The 22,099-nt window shown below is 31.2% G+C and overlaps 2 protein-coding genes across 6 annotated transcripts in view; one reads left to right on the plus strand and one right to left on the minus strand.

Moving 5' to 3' along the window:
- LOC148618912 (cadherin-87A-like) overlaps positions 1 to 8,782 on the plus strand; it is a 45,670-nt gene extending 36,888 nt beyond the window's left edge. For all 5 annotated transcript variants that reach the window (XM_088578273.1, XM_088578272.1, XM_088578277.1 and 2 more), the window contains 8 exons: positions 495 to 743; positions 982 to 1,229; positions 1,424 to 1,512; positions 2,195 to 2,302; positions 2,558 to 2,705; positions 3,215 to 3,365; positions 4,309 to 4,334; positions 7,576 to 8,782. In XM_088578273.1, the coding sequence (XP_088434399.1) occupies positions 495 to 743; positions 982 to 1,229; positions 1,424 to 1,512; positions 2,195 to 2,302; positions 2,558 to 2,705; positions 3,215 to 3,365; positions 4,309 to 4,334; positions 7,576 to 7,872 (1,316 nt within the window). In that variant the 3' untranslated portion in view covers positions 7,873 to 8,782. The remainder of the gene's footprint in view (positions 1 to 494; positions 744 to 981; positions 1,230 to 1,423; positions 1,513 to 2,194; positions 2,303 to 2,557; positions 2,706 to 3,214; positions 3,366 to 4,308; positions 4,335 to 7,575) is intronic.
- Positions 8,783 to 10,344: 1,562 nt separating this feature from the next.
- Positions 10,345 to 21,871, minus strand: LOC148618913 (thymidine kinase 2, mitochondrial-like). Its single transcript, XM_088578279.1, has 10 exons — positions 21,407 to 21,871; positions 19,872 to 19,936; positions 19,136 to 19,210; positions 18,293 to 18,346; positions 16,694 to 16,783; positions 16,014 to 16,087; positions 15,178 to 15,266; positions 14,556 to 14,635; positions 13,198 to 13,278; positions 10,345 to 12,822 (listed from the first exon to the last, which is right to left on the minus strand). The coding sequence occupies exons 1-10, from the start codon at positions 21,588 to 21,590 to the stop codon at positions 12,739 to 12,741; spliced, it is 876 nt and encodes a 291-aa protein (XP_088434405.1). The 5' UTR covers positions 21,591 to 21,871; the 3' UTR covers positions 10,345 to 12,738.
- Between the last annotated feature and the right edge of the window lie 228 nt (positions 21,872 to 22,099).

The following is a 22,099-nucleotide window of genomic DNA, read 5'->3' on the forward strand; positions in this document are numbered from 1 at the left end:
GATCAGTCAACAAAAGCTTGTGATACAGCGATTTTAGAGAGTTTAATCAGTTTTCTATCTTCTGAAAAAAAGTTCCATATTTATTTTTATTGAATATGTTTTATTTTACTGAGCTTGGCATGTGAGGCTTGTGACATAGGTCCAACTAACCAGATAAGGTATCAGATAGGTCCACATAAATGGATCAGGGAAGTGAATTCAAAGTGAAAGTAGCCTTTAAATTGATTTGAAATTTATATATGCAGTTCATAAACAAAGAAAAATATTTACAATATCTTGGTCCAGTATGCTTAATTATAACTTTTTTTAATGAACAACTGTTTTATCTATCCTATCTTGCCCCATTCACCTATCATCCCTTTTTTCAATGACTTAACAAACGTAAGAAAAAAAATGTACAAGTGCAATGCTGAGTTGTGGGCTGTGCCAAACTCACTTTATTGTATGTGGCTGTGCTGACTGATTATAATTTAAGCCATTATTTTTTATTTTAGGTGGGAATGAAAAAGGAAAATTTGCCCTTGATAAAAACACAGGAGTACTAAAGTTAGCTGCTGCAGTAGATAGTGAGGAACAGAAGCAATATATTCTTGATGTTCACGCTACCAATAACGTCAGTGATTTCTCTGTCATTACAAACCGTCGGAAACGTGCTTTGTCTCCTGATATTGTAAGAGTTGAAATTAGCATCCGTAATACAAATGATGCACCTCCAGAATTTGAAGAGTCCTCTTATACTGGATGTAAGTTTGTAGATACCGTAAGAAATCTAGTTATAAATAAGTGATAGCTTGCCTTGCAAAAAATTAATATAGTACATTTATCAAGGGTATTGAATTTTGAAACATAGTAAATAGATTCACAGTTCATACATGTAGCAAACTACAAATTAACATTTTATTTTACTTTATAATATGCCCTTTATGTTTCTGTTTATTACTCATATATAAGAGGTCATGAATTTCTGCTGTCAACATTTAGGTATTTCAACACGAGCACCAATAGGGCAGAGTATAGTGACTGTCTATGCCAAAGACCAGGATTCCTTTGGTGGTGTGGTCTACAATATCACTAGTGGTAACCAAGACGATGGGCTGCAGATAGGCAGTAATACCGGAGTTATTTATAACAGGAAGTTAATGGCTGACTTTGTTGGACGTGGAATCAATGAATTTAACTTAGTGGTCACTGCCACTGATAACCAACTAACAGATAATGCTAATGTTCAGGTTAGTTAAAAGCTTAGTAACATCCTATATTAAACATAAGATTTTGATTTTAGTAGTGAAAGGACCCAGTTTTTGAGATCTAATTTTTATGATTTTTTTACTCTACAATGCATTTGAAGAGGTTATTTTACCCCAACCTGTTATCTTTATGTACCATATCAAATGTTAAATTACCATTAACAATGTAATTTTAGATTTTTGTGACCAAAGAGAGTAATGAAGTTGAACTAGTAATTACACAGCCTCCTTTAGAAGTCAGACAGTTTGTTGACCAAATCAAGTCGTAAGTAAAGCTTTCGTAACCAACCACTAACTAATCAGTTGTCACTACATGTATATTGTTCACTGGAAATAATGTGTTCACATTATACCCCTGCTCCGAAAGAGAGAGTATACTGTTAAACCCTTGTCCCTGTTTCTGTCTCACCTTTCTCACCAACTACTCATCACAGCAGCTTGAACTTTTAACACATTCTTCCTTTAGGTATGCAATATAGTGGGATCCATTTTCAGGAAAATTAGACAATTTCCTGTTTATTGTTAATTTTCCTTATATCACAATTCAAAGCGGGGGTATCATTGATGAGCTATCACTCACAAGTTTCTTGTTATCTTGTACTTTTACCATGATAAATGAGAATCAAACCTTTAAGGGAAAATAGCCTATCAAATTTAGGAATAGAAGTGAAAGCTATACTAAATATTTGTATATTTTGTATCCCTACTGAAAGAGTGGATGGTATATATTGGAATCACCTTATCACAATTATCTTGGCACCAAATGGATGGATTGATTTCAAATTTGGTGTGTGGCTTTATATTGATTAGGCATACAGTGTGAAAGATTTTGGTTCCTTTCCAATATCACCTTCTTGTATAAAAGGGGTATGCCTAGCCTGACAAGGCATGCCACTTTATGTTTGTTCATGGAATACACATATAAACATTAAATGTTATATTTTTAGAACATTAGAAAGTCTAACAAAAGCTGATGGAACAAAGGAATTTAAATACGTCTGTATCTCTGCAGTAAAAGATCATGTGACTTCTGCTGAACAGGATAATTCCTATTGGTGAGCAAAGATTACAGCATCAATTTTCTAATTTTCAGAGTTGATGTAAATTGACATTTCTTGACCTTTGAGAGAAAAAGAAGAAAAATGTTAACTATAAATGGTTACATTATTTATTAGAGTGTTTTTTTCATGGCTTTAGCTGACATAATTCCTTTATTCTGTATTTTACTTGGATTAGCTTTACAGATTTATTTAATTCCATATGTACAGTACAGTTTGATAATTGAATACTGTATTGTTATTTTCTTGTAGGTCTGACGTGTATTTGTCTGGAATCTGTGAGAACTGCTTTGGTAGAAGTTCATATATATACTCTGGAGAAGAGCTTCTATCTGTCCTTAACAGACAAAAATCTAAGAATAGTGATCCATTTGATCTCCTCTATGTCAAATCTTTAGATGTAAGTTAGTTGTATTGTCGAAGGGACAAAGGTTATAAAATTTGTATTGATGTTCACAGTTTTGGAATTATAAATAACATCCTTTTGTAGAGAACAGGCATCAATTTCACTAAAAGTTGTAAATGTTAAATATTTATGACGTCGTGGTACTATTTGCTATTATGATGTTATTATTTATGATAAATTTTACACTTACAACTTTTTTCTTTAAATTGGTGCCAGCTTTTTCACAGAACTATTATTATCACCTTTTTCGTCATAGAAAGTAGCAAAATGAGTGCACATACTCCACAAAAAGTACTCGTAATGTTAAAGATACCAGAGACCGACATCAAATCAGATCAGCATACATAATTAGAAATTTAAAATTTGTGTTTTTTATGCGTAAGACCCCATGTACAAAATATAACTTTCATTTTGATGGAAAATTCAACTTTCCAGTTAAGTAATTAAAAATATAAAGTACAAAATTAACCAAAAATCTATTGTCTATTTGAATTCTATTTTAGGTAGCTGATGATGAGCCTACATACGTTGATGACACACCAGCTATGGTGGTTATGATAATTGTTCTTATTCTCTTGTTTTTCCTGATTATTTTTATATGTGCGGCTTGTTGCTGTATCAGGAGAAGTAAACAACAGCAGATAAGAGAATTAGGTAGGGAGAGTTACGTTTATATATTAGTGTTAAAAAATATCTTGAGAGGTGAACAATAAAACCATTGAACATCCCAAATAATTTTATTATTCTCATTAAAACAGAATACAGTATATGTTCAAAAGTATCATTTTACTGCTCAAAATGTGTCATTTTAATTTTTAGTCAAGAAGAGATGATTTGTATGGAATGTAGTGTATTAATCTTTGTGAATATACATCTGATAAATGTCTTAGTTTTCTCAAAAGGGAGCATGTACACTTTCTTCACTTTTTTTTTACATTATTTACTTTTCTTAAAAAAATGGATTAAAATGTATACTCCACAAAAAAAATGTTAAGGGTCACTGAGTTTTTTCCCCCTTATATTCAGAATTTGGATTTCCACCATTACGACAGTGATTTTAAATGTTATTAAACTGTCATTTGTTTTTAAGAAGGTTGTTTTTATTGTTATAGTGATTAATTTATAGATTTTTTTACAGATATGCTGATAATGATAAAATTAAATTTATTGACTTTTCTATAGTGGCCCTTAACTTTTTTTGTGGAGTATATTTTAATTTTTTTATTGAACTAAATGTTAAAACTTTTTTTTGTTCACTTTTAAAGCTTTGATTATCTTTCTCAGATGTACATGCAGTTACACCTAATTTAAATAACAGTTTTCCAAAAAGCCTCATGAAATATTTTAAGTTTAAAAAAATAGTAATAAAATTACTTGTACCTTGACACAACCTTAACAGAATATAAACTATACAACATTTACACTGGAAAAACTGTTGTTTGCTGGTTATCAATTTTCGTGGTTTATTTAGTTTTTTTATTGAGAATATATTTACAATAAATGAAATCCTAAATTTCAGGGATAAGCTTGTAAGATTTGTCATACTGTTTGATATGGTGTGTACACCATACTGCATGTATTTTTATTTTTTTTTCAGAGCATAAGAGAATTATAAGACATTCTGTAAGTACTATTTTTTCTGGTATAAACTGTATCTAGCACTTAAGATTGGGGCTTACAAGATCTTTTTTATATGCCCGCAAAAATTCTTTTTCGGGGATCTATTGGTATCACCCTGACTGGTTGTCATAGTCATTGGGGTCTGTTTACTTTAGTTTTTTTACGAAAACTTGAGAAATACTTATCCAGTTTTTTTTTTTTTAATTTTAACACATTGTTCCTAGGAACATGGTGGTGGGCCCAATAGCTTTTGGAGGTGTTTGCCCCACCCCATTTGAAAATTAGGGCTATAAGGGGAAAAATAGATGCTACATTCTAATTGATAGAAAAAGTTTAATATTGATCTGATTTTTAGCTCACCTTGCCAAAGGCTGTGCGAGCTATTGCCATCACTTGGTGTTTATTGTTGTCATTGTCCATTGTCATTAACAATTTTTCAAAACTCTTCTCTGAAACTACTGGACCAATTAGAATCAAACATGAACTGATGTGGGGATTTTTTTATCTGTTGAAAAACATGGCTGCCTTTACTACAAATAGAACATGGGGATCAGACAGAATTTTTTCCCATATATCTTCAAAACTGTTAAGTTTAGCCAAATTCTGACAAAAAGGTAAAAGTGTTCACCATGATGAGATCTATATGTGGTCAAATTTTGATTTTAATGTGTTAAGCTATGTTGGAGTTATTGTCATTTTTAGACATTTTTTCCCTATTTTAAATGTTATTTCTTTTTAAAATCTTCTCCTCTGAAACTACTGGACCAATCAGAACCAAACTTAGTATGAATGTTAGGGTGTTCTGTATAGAACTGATTTAGGGATTCATGATCTGTTCAAGAACATGGCCACCGTTACTAAAAATAAAACAGGTCAGACAGAAGTTTTTCATACATATCTCAAAAATTGTTAGGTTTACCCAAATTGTATATTTTGCTGAATTTATCTTAATTATAAGGCTTACAAAAGTCTGTGTTGGGTCAAAGATGTCAAATGACTCCTTGTTAGTGTTATTGCCTTTGGAAGGTGAAATTTTTTATTTTTTTTATGTTTTCAGCCAAAATCCTGAAAATTATGATAGATAGAAAGAAATTTTCAATTGCTGAAATGATCATTATGATAAGGCTTATAAAAGTGTGTGGTAATCCAAATTGTTGGACGACTTCTGAGAGTAATTACCCTTGAAAGGTGAAAAAATTATGTTTTTGAGCAATTTTTAGCCAATATCTTGAAAACAGTAATAGACAGAAAGAAACTTTCAATTGATGATATGAATGTTCCTTATGATAAGTCCTACCAAAGTCTTCTTTGAGTCAATATTGTTGGACAACTCCTTGTTGGAGTTATTGCCCTTGAAAGCAACACCTTGTTATAGTTATTGCCATTGAAAGGCAAATTTTTAACCAGGTGAGTGATTCAGGCCTCTCAATATGATTCAGATGTCAATGTGTTCCTTTTGAAATTCTGTTTTGAAAATTATTATAGGGTAAGCTTATTTTTAACCGATTTGGAGTTAAAATGGGGAAAAAATGGGGCAGCACCTAAAAAAACTTAACTTTTCTATTTTTGGTCTGATTTTTACTTCAGATTCTTTATGAAAATCCCTGCCTGCATTACTCAGTCAGATTTCAAATATCTCTTATAATTTTGAGTAAAATAGAGTCAAAGGTGCCACACCCCAAAAAATTGACACCTAATTTTTGGTCCAATTTTAAAAATTTTTAATAAATTTTCAAATTTTGTGTTATACTGTGTCCAAACCAGTTGTTGTGTTCATAATGAACTATAAGTCCTATGTTTAATTGTGTCAAAGCAGATATTGTGTTCACACTTACCCAGCTGTTCAGGGTTTGACCACTGTGGTTACATCATGCTGTGCCCTGCAAAGCTCTTTATTGTCCCCTTTCAGCAAATGCCGAAGGGGACTTAGGTTTTCACTCCGTCCGTCCGTCTGTCTGTCAGTCCATCAGTCACACTTGGTTTTCCGGACTTTTCTTTGTAATGCCTCATCCAATTGATTTCATATTTGGTACATAGTCTTATCATGACAAGTTACAAGTTAAGTTTGAATGACCTTACGGTTGAATGATTTTTACGGAAGTTATGGCCCTTAGACATAGAAAATTTCATGAAATTTTGTTTTCTTTGTAATGTCTCATCCAATTGATTTCATATTTGGTATATAGTCTTATCATGACAAGTTACAAGTTAAGTATAAATAATGTTAAGGTTGAATGATTTTTACAGAAGTTGTGTCCCTTGGACATAGAAAATTTCATAAAATTTTGTTTTCCGGACTTTTCTTTGTAATGCCTCATCCAATTGATTTCATATTTGTTAGCTAGTCTTATCATGACAAGTTACAAATTAAATTTAAATATTATTGCGGCAGAATGGTTTATATGGAACTTATGGCCCTTTGACATAGAAAATTACATAAAATTTTATGTTTCATCATTTTGATGCAAATTGCTGCTGTCATTCTAGAGTTGTTTGCCCTTTAATTCATAATAAAGTTTTTTTCAACTTTCCAGATGATAGAAAGAGAATGTCTTTATGCAGCTTCTGTGATGCAAAAACGTTATTATCTACTGTAAAATGAAGCTCAGGTTTGATTTTGATGGAATTTGCTTTTGTTGTTCAAGAGTTATTTTCTCTTGATTGTTAAAAAATAACACCATCCATTGTTAGTTCACATATAGAAACAAAATCTCATAAAGGCAATGAGTTCAAAGGCCGAAAGGGGACACTGTATTGCATCAGCAATACTGTCAGAATGCTTGTTTTTGGAATATTGTACCCCAGGATTTTACCTAGTAAAATACTGGACTTAAATATTTTAACCCTGTGTGTTCTTTTATGAATAACTTTTATCATAATCTGGCAATCAAATAATTTGTAATATGATCATGCTCCTATCTGTGGTCTCTTACCAAATTCTTTTTCAGATTTCAGTCCTTGGTTGAAAAATACTCAGCTTCTTATCAACCAATGAGTAATGATTGTTTTTTTTTTGTTTTTTTTTTCTCAAATTATTTGTTGTGCTGGTGTGACCAGAGATGTAACCACTTATGACACTATAGCATGCATATGGGGAGATAATCCATCTTAACTGATCAAGTACAGAGAGGGGAGAGGATGTATTTTTTTATGAATTCTGTTTATCATTGTGTATAAAGATATGTTACTCTTCAAATGACAATAGGATACTGTATGTTTTTCTCGCCTTACTGATTACTTTCAGATACAGGAACAAGAAGTCATACCAGTGTCAAATCTAAACCCAATGTATGATAATCAAGGTTTTATCTCCGATGAACCACCCGAAGTTCAATATGCCAAAGTTCAAAAGACATTTATAGACACACGTCCGAGAGAACCTATTCCTCATGAAGTGACAGAATCAGCTGCTATTGATGTTGTCATATCTGATGACCAGAGTGATGATAGTAGTTTACCAGAATCCTCACCTGAATCACTAAGACGACCAGTTGAACCTCAGGTTGGGGACTTCACAATAGAAACTGAAGTAGAACAGTGATTCAAAACTCCTTGCCATGATAAAAAGTTGTGGAAACTTGTTATATGATATTAATATGGGCATATATTTGCTAATTGATAATTCTGAAACAGTTTCTTGTAATTTACTGTGAAATTGTCCCAATTGTAAAGGGTTTAAATGAAAAATCAATGTACTGTTTTGTAATACCAAAGTTTTATCAATTTTCTCAGTTTTCATTTGAAAGATGGCATGCCTGACCTTGATACACTTTCAGCATTACTGTATCTGTACAGATTGATAGTGTAGATATATCAAAATATGTGTACAGAAAACATGTTTCATTGATCATTCCTAGAATCTACACGTTGTATAATGTTTGTGTATACCATGAGTGATTTTTACTCCTACTCCCAGTACATAGTGCTATATACTTGGTATGTGTTACAGGGTACATTGATGTGTGACCATGTTTCCATGACTGACATACTATGACATTAATCCTGAGTAAAAAATGTCATTTCACATTTAATTTAAAAAATATGTGCTGCTGACCATGTTTCCGTTACTGACATACCATGTCAGTTTATACATTTATCTTGAGTAAAATTGCAATTCAATTTAGTAAAAATGTTTTACTAATTTCAAAGAATACTCCAAATTGAAAGAAATAAAAATGAGTGTATTTTGTAAACCTTGTCTGAACATGTGATACCTAGTTATTGTATTGATATGTAGATTACTGTGTCTGACATTCATGCTCTTACAATCTATACTTGGCAGACAGATCTATACGTGTTTAATGAAAATATTTTCCATTGGAAATTTTAGAAGTGTTTACGATTTATGTTAGTGTTTTATGGTGATATTGTTTGGTTGTGATGTTTTTTTTTTTGTATATTTATACACCTATGTACAATATTTTTATACAAAATAGAACAATAAAACAGAACTTGCATTCATTGATTTCTTGCCATATTACAATGTTAAACACATAGAGACTTATTCCACGGAACCTTTCTGTCAGTTTGTAATACTTTTCTCAGCTTGTGCAGTTGCCATTTGTGTGTGGCTTTGGTAGGAACTTTTTTATTGTCTCATTTGTCTTTGAATTGTCAGAATTAACCTCTTGTTTAATAAGGTATCAAATGAGAGCAACCTTCTCATTGTTGGATGATTGACACCATAAGAGTCCTGTCCAGTCTTGCACAGCTTGCAGACTGTCAGAAGCCATATTTCAGCAATTTACTTTTAATACTTCAAAATTTTGGCAAATCTCGCATATTAAGGCTTTTCAAAACTCGACGGGGATGTCATTAAATATACCTCCAGACTTCAATCTCAATACAGCAGATTTGATATTGACAAACATTATCAAGAACATAGTTTATGTCAGAGGTTAAGTACTGATTAGTTACCCAAATGTGCACCTGTTACAGAGGCTAAAAGTTCTAATTGCATTGCACACTGAGGTTTGTACAAAAAGTATACAGATTTCACATTCAAATTCTTATCTTTTCCATCAACAGGGATTCAATGTTCACCAAAAAGGACAAGTTACTGAGTCATTCTCCATGTTAGAGATATATTTCCTCATCCTGTTTAATGAGGGTATTTTCACCCTGTTTCAACTTTTCCTTTCCTAGGTTTTTTGGATGTACCATTAGAACCTCGGTTCCTATTTATCCTTGATAGGAACTAGAGAACTTCGGTTAGGCTGATCTGCTTTTTATTCTGTTTAGTAGCATAATACACATATCTTTGATGGGATGTACTATGGTATTGAAAAGGTGTATCTGTAGTTTACATTTTCAGATTATCATAAGAATGTTAGGTGTTACAAATCTCCGTTGTGATGGTTTTACATACTTTTGTTGAATTCAGGAGTACTGGCATTTTAGCATCAATGATTTACTATATATTCCATGTTGCAAAATATCTTAATACATTTGTGATTTACAACAAATATTTACATTTTTTTGTGCTGGTCAGCTTACTTTTTGATGAAATGTTATTTTCATTCGAGAGTTAAGATACACTGTTAGAATCAACATGAGTTAATGGATTTTGATAGCCTTTGGACGAAAGTTAAAGGTTCTTAAAGTGATCAGTTTATCATTCTGATATTGTTTTGTACCGTCGGCATTATTGAAGACCCCTGAATTGTCTGTATACCTGTGTGCAGCTGTCAAGAATCCAATGCCAAACCCAGAAATTCTGAATTAAATCCACAAAAAAGCCAAAATAAATCAACTTACAAAATTTTAAATCAATCCATCGAGTCAAGTTTTAATTGCAATGGAATTTGGACTGATGGACAAGGTGATTCCAATATGCTTTCCACTTATATCAGTAATTATAGTTTACAGGTTAATAAAAGAATGCAATAACTTCAGAGGGCTATCTTGAATAAAAAGGGGTTCCAGTTCTATCTATTTTTAGATTGGTTTACCCTGCTACTGTGTAGTGAAAAGTACACTTCCCGAGGCCTTTTATGATGAAATAGAAAATCCATCTTTTTGAAATAATTTATTCAATAATATAATGTAAAAAATATAACATGCATATACAATGAACACATGACGTAAGGATTTTAAGGAAATGGATGATGACTGGAAACATTACACAGGAAAAATTGCAACATATTTTTCTTCATAAATCATATGTAAACAGTACCCTTTTTATATATGAAACCCTACTGAAAACACATAAATACCATCTGACTTTAGTATACAACCGTAATGGAAACATTTAAATACCATGAATTTTGTTTGTTTTTCATGAAATAATTTGTTAGTCAGAAACATGTTTTTCATGGGGATCCTTAACATATGTAAAACATTCAAAACATATGATAGAATTTTTCCTGTGTACAATGACCAATTTTAAACAAATTTTTCTACAGCAGTCTTGTAAACACTGCAAAAAATTGTTAAAAATGTTAGCCAGACTTCTTCTACTACATGGGGATATACACTAGTTCTTATTTTAAATTATACAATAAAAAAGATGCTTTATTTCTGACAAAATGAAACATACTGATATTGTTCTACAGATCATACCTGAGATATAAGGAACACTGAAATGCTGTAATGAAAATGAGATGGCAGTAAGTCAGTACTACTTATATATATACAACAATAAGTTGTTAAACAGAAATGCCGCTCGATTTATTATGAACACATCACTTTCTGTATGTAAGCTTAAATGCATTAGATAGAGGTCACGACCTGGTGTTACATAACTTTAAAAACTACTAAAGTCTATGGATATTCCGAACTATTTGTAACATTAAATTCCAAGCCTTAGATAGCAGTAACCTGGTAAGTTAGGAATATATACAAGTTTTTTATGAAGTTTTATAATGTCCAAGTTCAATCTGATCTTCCCTAATTGTAATTTTGATACTAACAAACAAAATATCATTCTTAAAAAGCAAAATATTTTGAATTAGACAACTTTAAATATGACTAAAATAAAGAAACACCATTTTTTTAGATGGTATAAAAAATCAAATGCAGCTGTATTTTACAGAGCGTTAACTGAAAAAAGAATCCTACCAATTCACAAGGAAATTGCACCATATAGACGGAAGGTGCTTTTAATGGGAAAGTACAAATTTCAAGTTTTTTTTTAATCATTACCTAAACACTAAATACCCTGAACAAGGTAAAGATGGTATAAAGAGGTTTATGAATCAAAATTCTATGTAAACATTTTCCAACAAATAGAACATATGTAGATAACCTACTATATTTTCAACAAAATTAATTTTATATAAAAAGAAACAAACAATTAAAAAACAACCAAAAACACTGTAACTACAGAAAAAATAAATACCCATAATTCACTGTAATATTTTAAATATTAACCCGTTTTTATATCCTCGTACATCATAGCACCAAGAGACTCTGATCTAAAGGTTCTTGAACAACATTGGTGAAAAGGATAGTTATCAGATAAGCATTATATTACCACTCTACTCAATTGGTTCATTAATATACAAGAAACAAGAGGCTAACAAATCATGTTTTCAATACAAGACCATTAAAATCATAGTTCTTGACAAAAATCATCAAACATATAGTACCATGAAAGTGTATATTCTAAACCAATGATTTCGGAATAAAAAATCCTTAACATTTAACTAGAGATGATTTTACGAGGTCAACAAACAAAGCAAAAATTGGCAAAATTAGAAGTAAATATAAAGTAAAAAAAAAAAAGAAGAGAGAATTCTAACAGTAAAATCAGAATTTAAAATAGCGGAATTCCACTAAAAAGAGGGAAAAAAATCATGTCTGGTAAGAGACTTAACAGAGATCAAACAACAACAAAGAGACATAACTGAGTTTGTTAAGAATTCAAAAGACAATATACTAAGGAACAACAGGGAAGCAGAAAACTGGCAAAATCTGCAGTAAATTTACTGTAAAAAGAATCTTAACAACAAATTCTGGATTCGTAAAAGCAGACATCTGTAAATGTGCTGAAAATGGCATCCCTGTAATTATTATACAGTAAGAATACTAGGATCTTGCTCATTCACTTAATAAACTGGGTTTAGAATGTTTCAAAAACATACTCTATCAATAACAAAAAAATATGTTGAGGTAGAACCCCTATTCATCTGAAAATCATATGGAAGAGCAATTACCAATTGGTTTTAACAAGGCCAATTTAACAAACATTACCATGGTGAAATTGTTCAACAAAAAAGAACATTTGTTGATAACCTCCTTACAATTATTTCTGAAAAAGTACTTGACTTATAAGTCTAATTAAATTGGTTACACATGAACATCTAAAACATTCAACTTGTTCTATCAATTGCACAATCCTCATTATGTCCTTTTTCTCTCTCTCTCTCTCACAAACACACACTTAGTACACACATAAAACATAATATCAATGAAATCCACATAAAATCTCTCTCCTTTTATCTTCATACACTTGAGTTATTTCTGAATAATTTTTGTTGGCATCAAGCACCTGAAAAAATAGTGATAACAGAATACGACAAAAATGGGAAGATCACAATTCCTCACCCTAACATTTTAGTTGATATCTACTGATGAATCATAGTTTATAACATATTTTTAAAGCACACAATTTAACAAAATTTTAATTTTTAGTTAATTTACTTTACTTTTGAACAATTCATCAAATACAAATTGCTATGTTTTTTTTTTTGTAAAGCTTCAATTCAATATTTATTAGTTGGCAATAGCTAGTACTGCACTAATCCTGATAGATAGTCTTATTTATTGTTCTTTTAAATATTTACAATTACAAATACCGATACAGATGTGAACAGAACCAAAAATATTCACATACACAAAATTTATATTTTTCAATATAACTTACTAATACTGGAGCAGGGACTTTGAATTTCTTTCCTTGAATCAACCATTCCTCATGTAAATCATGGAGGGACTGAATCAGTTCCTGGGGAGGATTAAAAATGAAAAAAAAAGATTAAACAAAGTCAAATTAAAAAGAACAATTAAATAAAAATTAAACTTTTTAAGCTAGTATTATATTGCTATTTTAAAAGAAAAGATTTAGAATTGATGCCTTTGTATCAATAAGGTGCTTATGAATGAATTACTTGAACAGTTTCTAAAGAACTCTAAATGGGTAAGAAACTTTCCGTAAAAAATAAGTCCAAGTCAGACATGGCCTAATTTCGTTAATCAGGAAGTAAATGTCCAACAGGCCTGAAATTGGATCCACAATATGGGACCCATACCTGATGCTGGATATAGGGTTGCCACTCTTTTTAAATCTTGAAACTCAAGGGTTTTTCCAAGGTTTTTCCGAAGTTTTCAAGGATATATACCAACAAGAAATTGCAGAGTATATCATATTTTGTTATGTTTTACATGCATTATTCCCTAAGATAATACATTATTGTATCCTATTAGGTCTTGTTCTTTCAAAAAATTTCCTTCAATGTAAAATGTACTGCTCTACTAATAAAAAAATAGCAGGCAATATTGTAGCATATCCCCAGATGTTTCCTTGCAATACATTAAACTCTTGGTTTGTTGTCATTCAATGGCCGAATTATTGTTTTGTCACTGTATATTCGCCAACACCTGTTGTAAATGTGCACTGCATTTTGTCTCAGTCAATATCAATCAGTACCAATGCGTTTCAAAAAACAATTGCATCAAACATAACAAAGACCCTGATGACGAAGATTACATCATCACAAAACTCCCGCCAAAAAATGTTCATTAAATACTCCATTATTGTTACACGGGGATAAAATTTTATGGGACAAAACGGACAATGGTGTAAAGGAGGTAAAATTCAATTAAACTTCCATTTTTTAGGATTTAAAATATTTTTACTATTTTTCACGTCTTCCATTTCCAGACAAGGAGCACCTTTAATTAAATTCATTTTTTTTTCACTATGTAAAAATTCAGTCCAAAATTAAGATTAAGCTATGTGTTTCATTACATGAGTTTTTCATTAATGTATTATTTAAAAGTCCCAACAAGGTGGGAACAAAGTTATCATGCCATATCATCTGTCCTTCATCAAACCACCTACAATAACTGATCTAGGTTATGTGGCACCGCAGAAAAGCTTACAAATATAAAATAAAAGTTCTCTTGTTGAAGTCAAATATATAAAGTCAAATATATAAATTAAAAAAAATCCTAAAATTGGACTGCAGTATAACTTAATTTTTGAGTTACATTTGTACTTACAAATGGAACACAGCATTCTTCTTTTCTTGACCTCTTCTTAATTCTTTCGAAACAAATTTCTGGGTCAGCCCTGAGGTATACTGCAAGGTGAAAAGGTACAAAACTACACATCAGTTTTATTTCATTTTTATCAAGTCTATGGTCCACCATCATATTTAACAAACACTCCAAAAAGTTAAACTACTAGCAATTGGACATTGTAACCAATACAACTTTTAATGCATTTGAAAAAGTTCCCCAAACAGTTCTGTTCAGCTGCCACATACTGAAAAAAAACCCCACTTCATCCAAATTTTGTTGAATTTGCAAGTTTAAAGCTTAAATGAACACCATTAATTTTTAATCTGGAGAAAAAGGATTTTTAGGAACTGTGATAATAACCTTTTACAACAACAAAAACATGTGACTTCCCTATCTACCAAGTCAGAATTAAAGGTCATCATTATCCCTTCCCATAGTGAACTACTATTTTCGGCTTTACAATGTGCATTAATGATTCATTCTCTTCTTCACTATCACACAAAATCTTATATTCCATTGAGTTATGAAAAACAAAATTGATAATGAGCAGCTTAAGGTTGTTTTCAATTATTAATTACCACAAAATATCACAATTACTTACTAATTAGATCTAAATCAGTATTTTCTCTTTCCATTAGGAAATCAAACCAGCCATTCAGAATAGCTACCTCTAAGCCATTTATTGTTTTACTGAAAATAGAATAATAATTTTATGATTATTTCAATTCTGTAAGTAGGCAACAGAAGTTTTTTATAAGGTCAGTGGTTTGTAACCTATACACAATTCAATTCAATATTTATTAGTTGGCAATAGCTAGTACTGCACTCATCCTGATAGATAGTCTTATTTATTGTTCTTTTAAATATTTACAATTACAAATACTGATACAGATGTGAACAGAATCAAAAATATTCACATACACAAAATTTATATTTTTCAATATAACTTACTAATACTGGAGCAGGGACTTTTTTATAAGGCATGGGTGAGTTATACTGGCATGTTATCCTGTGATAAAACATGCATGAAAAAAGTAGCAATTAGGGATGAAATGATTCACTAAAGTTGCAATGAACTGCAATATTTATGCCTAGTCTGATTTTCTATTCATTTAATACCTGTATTATAATTGTATTTTTAGTCCAGATGTATAAGTACATACATGTTGCAAAGCAGCATCAAAGGAACATCGTTTTTATTGCTGTTTTTCATCTTAAAATTGCATTAAATCAAAGGTGGACATGGATAATAAATCACATCATTATACATGTACTTGTAATGTATTAGTATGGTATAATTACCCCAAGTTGTAGCATTTACTTCCTATCTTAAACTTCCTCTATATTAAAACCTAGCTTTTTATTCTACTTGACATTAAATATTTATGATGAAATAGAAAATAAGATTGAAATCATTGTTCATTTTATTATACTCACCTTCTGTAATCATTTTCCACAAAACAATATCTGGTACTGTAAAGTGACCTTTCTAACATTTTTACTGGTTTTGTCTGAAAAAATCATTAATCTTCCATTAACACCACAATTATGTTAGCTTACTAAATTACATTTATGTTCAGGATACTTCAAATGCAGTAATTATAAATGTTGAAGTTTTCATGTCTGGAAGAAAATGGACAGCATAATTTCTATTGATTTGTCAAAAGATGCACATATTCTTTTAAATTGAGTATAATTTCTTTCCAATTTTTAAAGAAATTAATGACAGGAATCAGAAGACATTAACTATAGCTGAACAGTTGTTTTTTTTTCATTTCGTGACATATATGTATAAATTGTGGTTATTCTGCAATGTCTTACAAAATGTTGGAAAAAGAAGAGAAGAATCCTCATTCTAACAGTACATCTGGTTCTACAGCATTAAACCATTTTACTCTAAATTTCAGGTCAGTGGTTTGTAACCTATACACATCAATTTCTTTCCTGCTTCTTACCACATGTAGTTTGTCATCATTTAAGTCTTGTGATGATAAATGCAGTTTTGTGTTTTTCAAAATGCAGTGTAAATGAATCATGTTCTCAGGAACTTTTTCTATGCCTTAAGTAACCCTTTGTTAGAAAAATAGTTCTATGTTAATTTCTGTCTTGTAACTTACATGAGATTTAACATGCATCTGTATTCTGGTTAATTGTGCATATAGATTAAATGTAAAACTCCATCTCTTAGGATCTTGATATAATAAAGCCTACAATGGATAGAAAAGAGAAACAATAAAAAAAAAAAACTTTATAAACTGTATAATGTCACTGAAGTGAAAACTTCTGTATAGCATTGTCTACTATAGCAGTGTTAGAAACTTAATTTTTGGTCAACATAGGCCCACCATAATTTTATGTAGACCGCATTGTAGATTTCAAAGGAAATTGAGCCAATATCTTCATAGACCGGCTTGATTTTACATAGTCTCGGTCCGTAGGTCTACTGCTAATTTCTTTCACTGCTATAGCTTTAAAAGAAGAGCAAGATCATGGTAACATAAGACAAGTGGTCTCTGTACACAGGATAGTTAAACATAGAATGCACTACTTAGAACGGGATCGTTTAGTAATCCTTTAAAACTTTGTGCAGGGGGTGTTGCCATAGATGTCACAGCTGTATGACAAAAAATTAGCCCATCAAATTTGAAATATATACAGGGTTTTTATTCCAGGATTATGAAAGCTTTAGTCATTTTCGTGTGAGAAAATGGGGACAAATAGAATATATTTAAAAGCAGTATATAAACATCTGACATGAGATATTTCAGTATCATTTGTTATTTACAACACTGTGTAAGGACCTTAAATAAAATTTAATGTAAATTGTATATGAATAAAGCTCTTAACTTTTTATCAAAGATCACTTATAATGCAAGCATATATGTTTTCCAGACAATTTAAATAGGAATTCCCAAAGCCTTAATTCAAAAAGGAACTATACTGCCTATATTCTTCTACCTTATCAGGGACCATACATGCATACATTACATCCCTGATTTGATTTCAAATTTCTTTAATTTTGGAAAAAAAAAAAGGCCGTTTTGTGCAGGTTCACACTTTGTATAAACACAAAAATACATGTGGCACAGCGTAGATATAGATTATGAAGTAGATTAATAGGAAGCCTGAATATGCACTAATACTACATGCATTACCAGGTCAATAACTAATTGATGTCATTATTTTACAGCTATATTTAGTAAAGTTCATAAATAGCATAAATGATATTTTCAAGATTGTAAATATTGCCGACATGCAACTACAAAATATAGTGACACGGGTTAGTGACCAATTACCCACATTTGGTTTATACTCAGACTTCTGTACAATAATAAATGATAATAAACTATTAATGTCATTTTGATGCCATGTTAACAAGAAGTAAAGGAATTTCACAGCAGAAATTTAGATCTGCATTTGACCACTAAGTGCATTAATTTCATGCATGAGTGGGCAAGAGATCGTTGTTGACTCCATGTGCCTGATTAGTGTAACTGGCCAATTAAGTGATTGTTTAAACAAATTTCAACACCTGTTGAAAGTTGTAATTAGCTTGGAGTAATAAAATTGTCACTTTTGCCACATGAACCAATCGAGGGCTTATGACTTTCATTCTGGAAAGTCTTTTGTCAACGATAAAAAATGACAAGCTTAGAAAAATGACTGTATATATATAATTTGAACTAGAGCTGGACTGAGAAATAAACAACACTTACTAAAGCATTGTGTCCTTGAATGTTGGTCCACTGTTCAACTGGTTCCTTTATTGCCTGAAGAGTTCATACAAACATGCTTTATTGATCATATTTCACTTAATAAATCTATGCTAGGCCATCAATGGGTAAATGTGCAAAACTCTGAAGTAGAATTATCTCCCTTCAAAGGGCTTACCCAATAATTATGTTCTTGTTGCACAATAATATATTACTACACATGATGCATAAGTTACAAACATGCTTATAAGATACATGTAAGTAGACATGTAAATGGAAGTACGAGATGATTTGTATATACTAGTGCTGCTGGTGTCTCTGTTTACTTTTTATATACTTGGTTGTTGTCTTCTTGGAGTTCCTGGCTTAACTTAAGCCATGGATCCCACCAGGTTTGAACCTTCCATATCTTAACTGAAGTAGAATTATCTCCCTTCAAAGGGGTTACCCAATAATTATATTCTAATTTGCACAATAATATATTACTTCACATGATGTGCATGTTATGCTTATAAAATACATGTATGTAGACATAAATGGAAAGATGAGATGATTTGTATATACTAGTGCTGCTGGCTTTTCTGTATACTTTTCATATACTTGGTTGTTGTCTTTTTGGAGTTTCTGGCTAATTAATGATAGCCAGGTTGGCCTTATTCTTTCCATCAAGATGGCATTTTATATTATCTTCATTTAATTCCACAGACAAATGGTTGTATTATTGTATTCTAAAAAAAAAACTTTGAATGTGCATTTATATCATGTCCACTAAAATGGTTACAATGCCTTCTCTTGCTTAATGTTCAATAATGTTTCTTCACAACTAATCATAACAAAAATATCTACCTCCACATTTGGAGAAGCCTTGAAATATTCTAGTAATGTTGTTTTCCCACAACCAATGTTTCCTTCCACAGAGACCTGGTAAAATAAGAAAACTAATTCATTAAGTGCAGAGTATAACCATACATAAAAATATTCAAAATGTACAGTAAAGTTCCTAATGTAAACCTATACTGTATACATGTACATGTATGACAAAATCAATATTAACTACCTACCAAGCTAAAGACTACATGTTGGTGTTGAAAAAAGTGAACCATGATTTTTTCCCTCAGTGGATATGTAGGATATTGTCAGATAACACTCTTACCAGACTGTGAAAAACCAGCCAAAGATATTGTCAGATAACACTCTTACCAGACTGTGAAAAACCAGCCAAAGATATTGTCAGATAACACTCCTACCAGACTGTGAAAAACCAGCCAAAGCAATCTATGTGCTTTCAAAGAACAGTGTGTAATAGGAAATGTTTTATGAATGTCAAAAAATTCAAACCTTGTTTCAGCTCATCATTTTGTATTTCAGTAATAAAATGCACTTTAATTAAAAATGACAATTTTAAACACAGAATGTCAAGAATAAATACAAAACAGAGAAGTTTCTACCTTATACAAATGTACATCAAAATCGACTGATTTCACAAATTTCAACAAATTGATGCATAAATCAATAAAAATCTATCACTACATGTTTGTTACATTCTGTAACATGCTATGTTATAATTTTCTATCTCTTTTACCGTATACTTCTTCTTTCCCTTCGGCAATAAGGCACTGACTTCATCTTTTAACTTGTTTCCAAGAACTGCAAAAAAAATTAAGTGTGAAATATCAACCATGCCATTCACACATTAAATAGATCAGACTTAGTACTACTGTCAACAAATCTTAATAATTATATTCATCTCAGAATGATTAATTGAGGACTGCCCCATAACTGTATATATACAAAGAAGAAATTGGCAAAGAAAGAAAATATTATATGAAAGAATGAAACCAGTCTTACTTTAATTAGAACCTTTTATAAAATTGATACTTATAAACAATATAAAGTTATTGTACAATGAAAATTTTATATATCAGGATCTGACAATAAAGGATGCCTTGGACAAGTGAAACTACCATTTGGACATGTGAAAGACTGAAATTTCAATATTTGCTGAATAGACAACCAAATTTTATCTTTTTTTTTTTTTACCATTTATGCATTAACCTAAGAACAACCTGGTTGTAAATTGGGTAAGAAAGAACTATCAACTACTTAATATATGAAGTAAGGTAAGTTATCATTACACAAATTTATTGCAGGCCTATCATTAAGAGATGATACCAGGTACTTTAACCCTTCTAAACTTCTGAAAGGTACCTCCAGAATTTTAAAATTTCATACATTTTCATTAAACAAAATGATGAAAAGTACCTCCTACAAAACTAAAGGTACCTGCATTGCAAAAAAATAATGAAACCCCTGTTATAGAAGAGTTCTTCGTGTCGTCATCACTTACCTGTGATTTGGTTTTGGTTGGCAAAAAATCCATCGAGTGGTATGGGGTATCAACTTTAAATTACCATAACTTTTTCATTTTGAACGATAATTGAAAAATTCTTTTGGTTCCCAAATTTGCTAATAAAATTCTTTTTATCCACTGAATTTTAGAATAAATATTCCGTAATTAGACTATATGTGCATAAGATTTTAATTGAAATTTTATATGAAAATAGAGGTTTACATATAAATATCACTACAAATTTATTTTTCGAGTAAAAGATTTATAAATTCACATTCAAAATATGAATTATTTTATCTAAATGAAACATTTTACAAAACCAAAATTGGATATAAAATAAAAAAGTAATAAAGTTTTGAAAATAGGTGTTCTAATCATGAAATTGTCAATTGTTTATTTAGTTGTTTATTTGCCAACCAATTTGACACTTAATGATATGCAAATTAGTGAATATAGTCCTCATGATTATCTGGACTATAGATGGCAGATGAAGTAGAAGAAGCAAAAAAGGGATAGAGGAACAAAAACATGTAATGTAATTGAATACAATTTTATAACTAAGGAAATCACCTAAGCATTTTACCAGTTATCAATATATTTCCAGCATTCTTTGGTATGCACATCTTGTAATAGTACTGGTTTGTTTTTCGTTTCGGACACACTTGATCCTATGAATCGGCTCGTGATCAAGAGATCAAGCTAAAGATCGGTTAAAAATAAGATTAACTTGTCAATTTCTTACATTTTCGATGCGTAGATATACTTACCGTTGCTATCTAACTGTTTCAAGGGTCTTCTTCCAAACATCTTGAGGTTATTGGCTTCTTCCAGAAAATTTTTCTGTACTGTCAAGCTAAATGAACGGGCGCTACGAAGTTTCCCACCAAAAGATCGCATCAAATCTGCCGCGCTATAGACAAGTCGAAATTGATTGGAAGAAATCGTCAACATGACCCCGTGTTAGACGGACACCTATCGGTAACCTTTCATGGCCTGACCTTTCTCTTAAACTATCAGCTGCTGAAATGTATCACACGGAACGTAGATCAAGTTGCATATTGCTACAATAATGTGGTACTGTTGCTAATGGAGAAAGTTTAACAGAAGCAGAAGGAAACAGTTAGATCATTACGCAATTATCGCAACACGTTCTACATCACTCACAGTAACCCTTCGCTCTCAACTAACCAAGGCGCAGGACCAGTCCAAGAGAAACGGTGCCAATCGAAAATGATCCCGTATTAATGGTTCTGTGCCCATGGAAGATCATTATGCATTTATATCAGATTTTGGGACCAACAACTCCGTACTTCTGTCCACCTATTGGTATCTATTTTAAACTAATCACAGTGTTAGATGTCCCGGACGGGGGCACTAACTTTGCATAGTATCTGTACCGGATACGTTCCGACAAAGAAGGTGCAGTTTCAGCTGAACTGGGGTATGAATTTTCTGAAATG

Source organism: Perna viridis, chromosome 4 (genome assembly GCF_037379345.1).
Source record: "Perna viridis isolate PV_CMFRI_1.1 ecotype Kerala chromosome 4, ASM3737934v1, whole genome shotgun sequence".
In the NCBI taxonomy this organism is placed as follows: Eukaryota; Metazoa; Mollusca; class Bivalvia; order Mytilida; family Mytilidae; genus Perna; species Perna viridis.

Bases quoted from the DNA above. Each gene is read 5' to 3' on its own strand.
- LOC148618913 (XM_088578279.1), bottom strand. From the start codon at position 21,590: ATGTTGACGATTTCTTCCAATCAATTTCGACTTGTCTATAGCGCGGCA. The intron at 18,347-19,135 runs GTAGATATTTTT...TGAACTCTTCAG, and splicing joins AGGCTTCTCCAAATGTGGAG to GCAATAAAGGAACCAGTTGA. The intron at 12,823-13,197 runs GTAAGTTATATT...CTATTTTTTCAG, and splicing joins AAGTCCCTGCTCCAGTATTA to GTGCTTGATGCCAACAAAAA.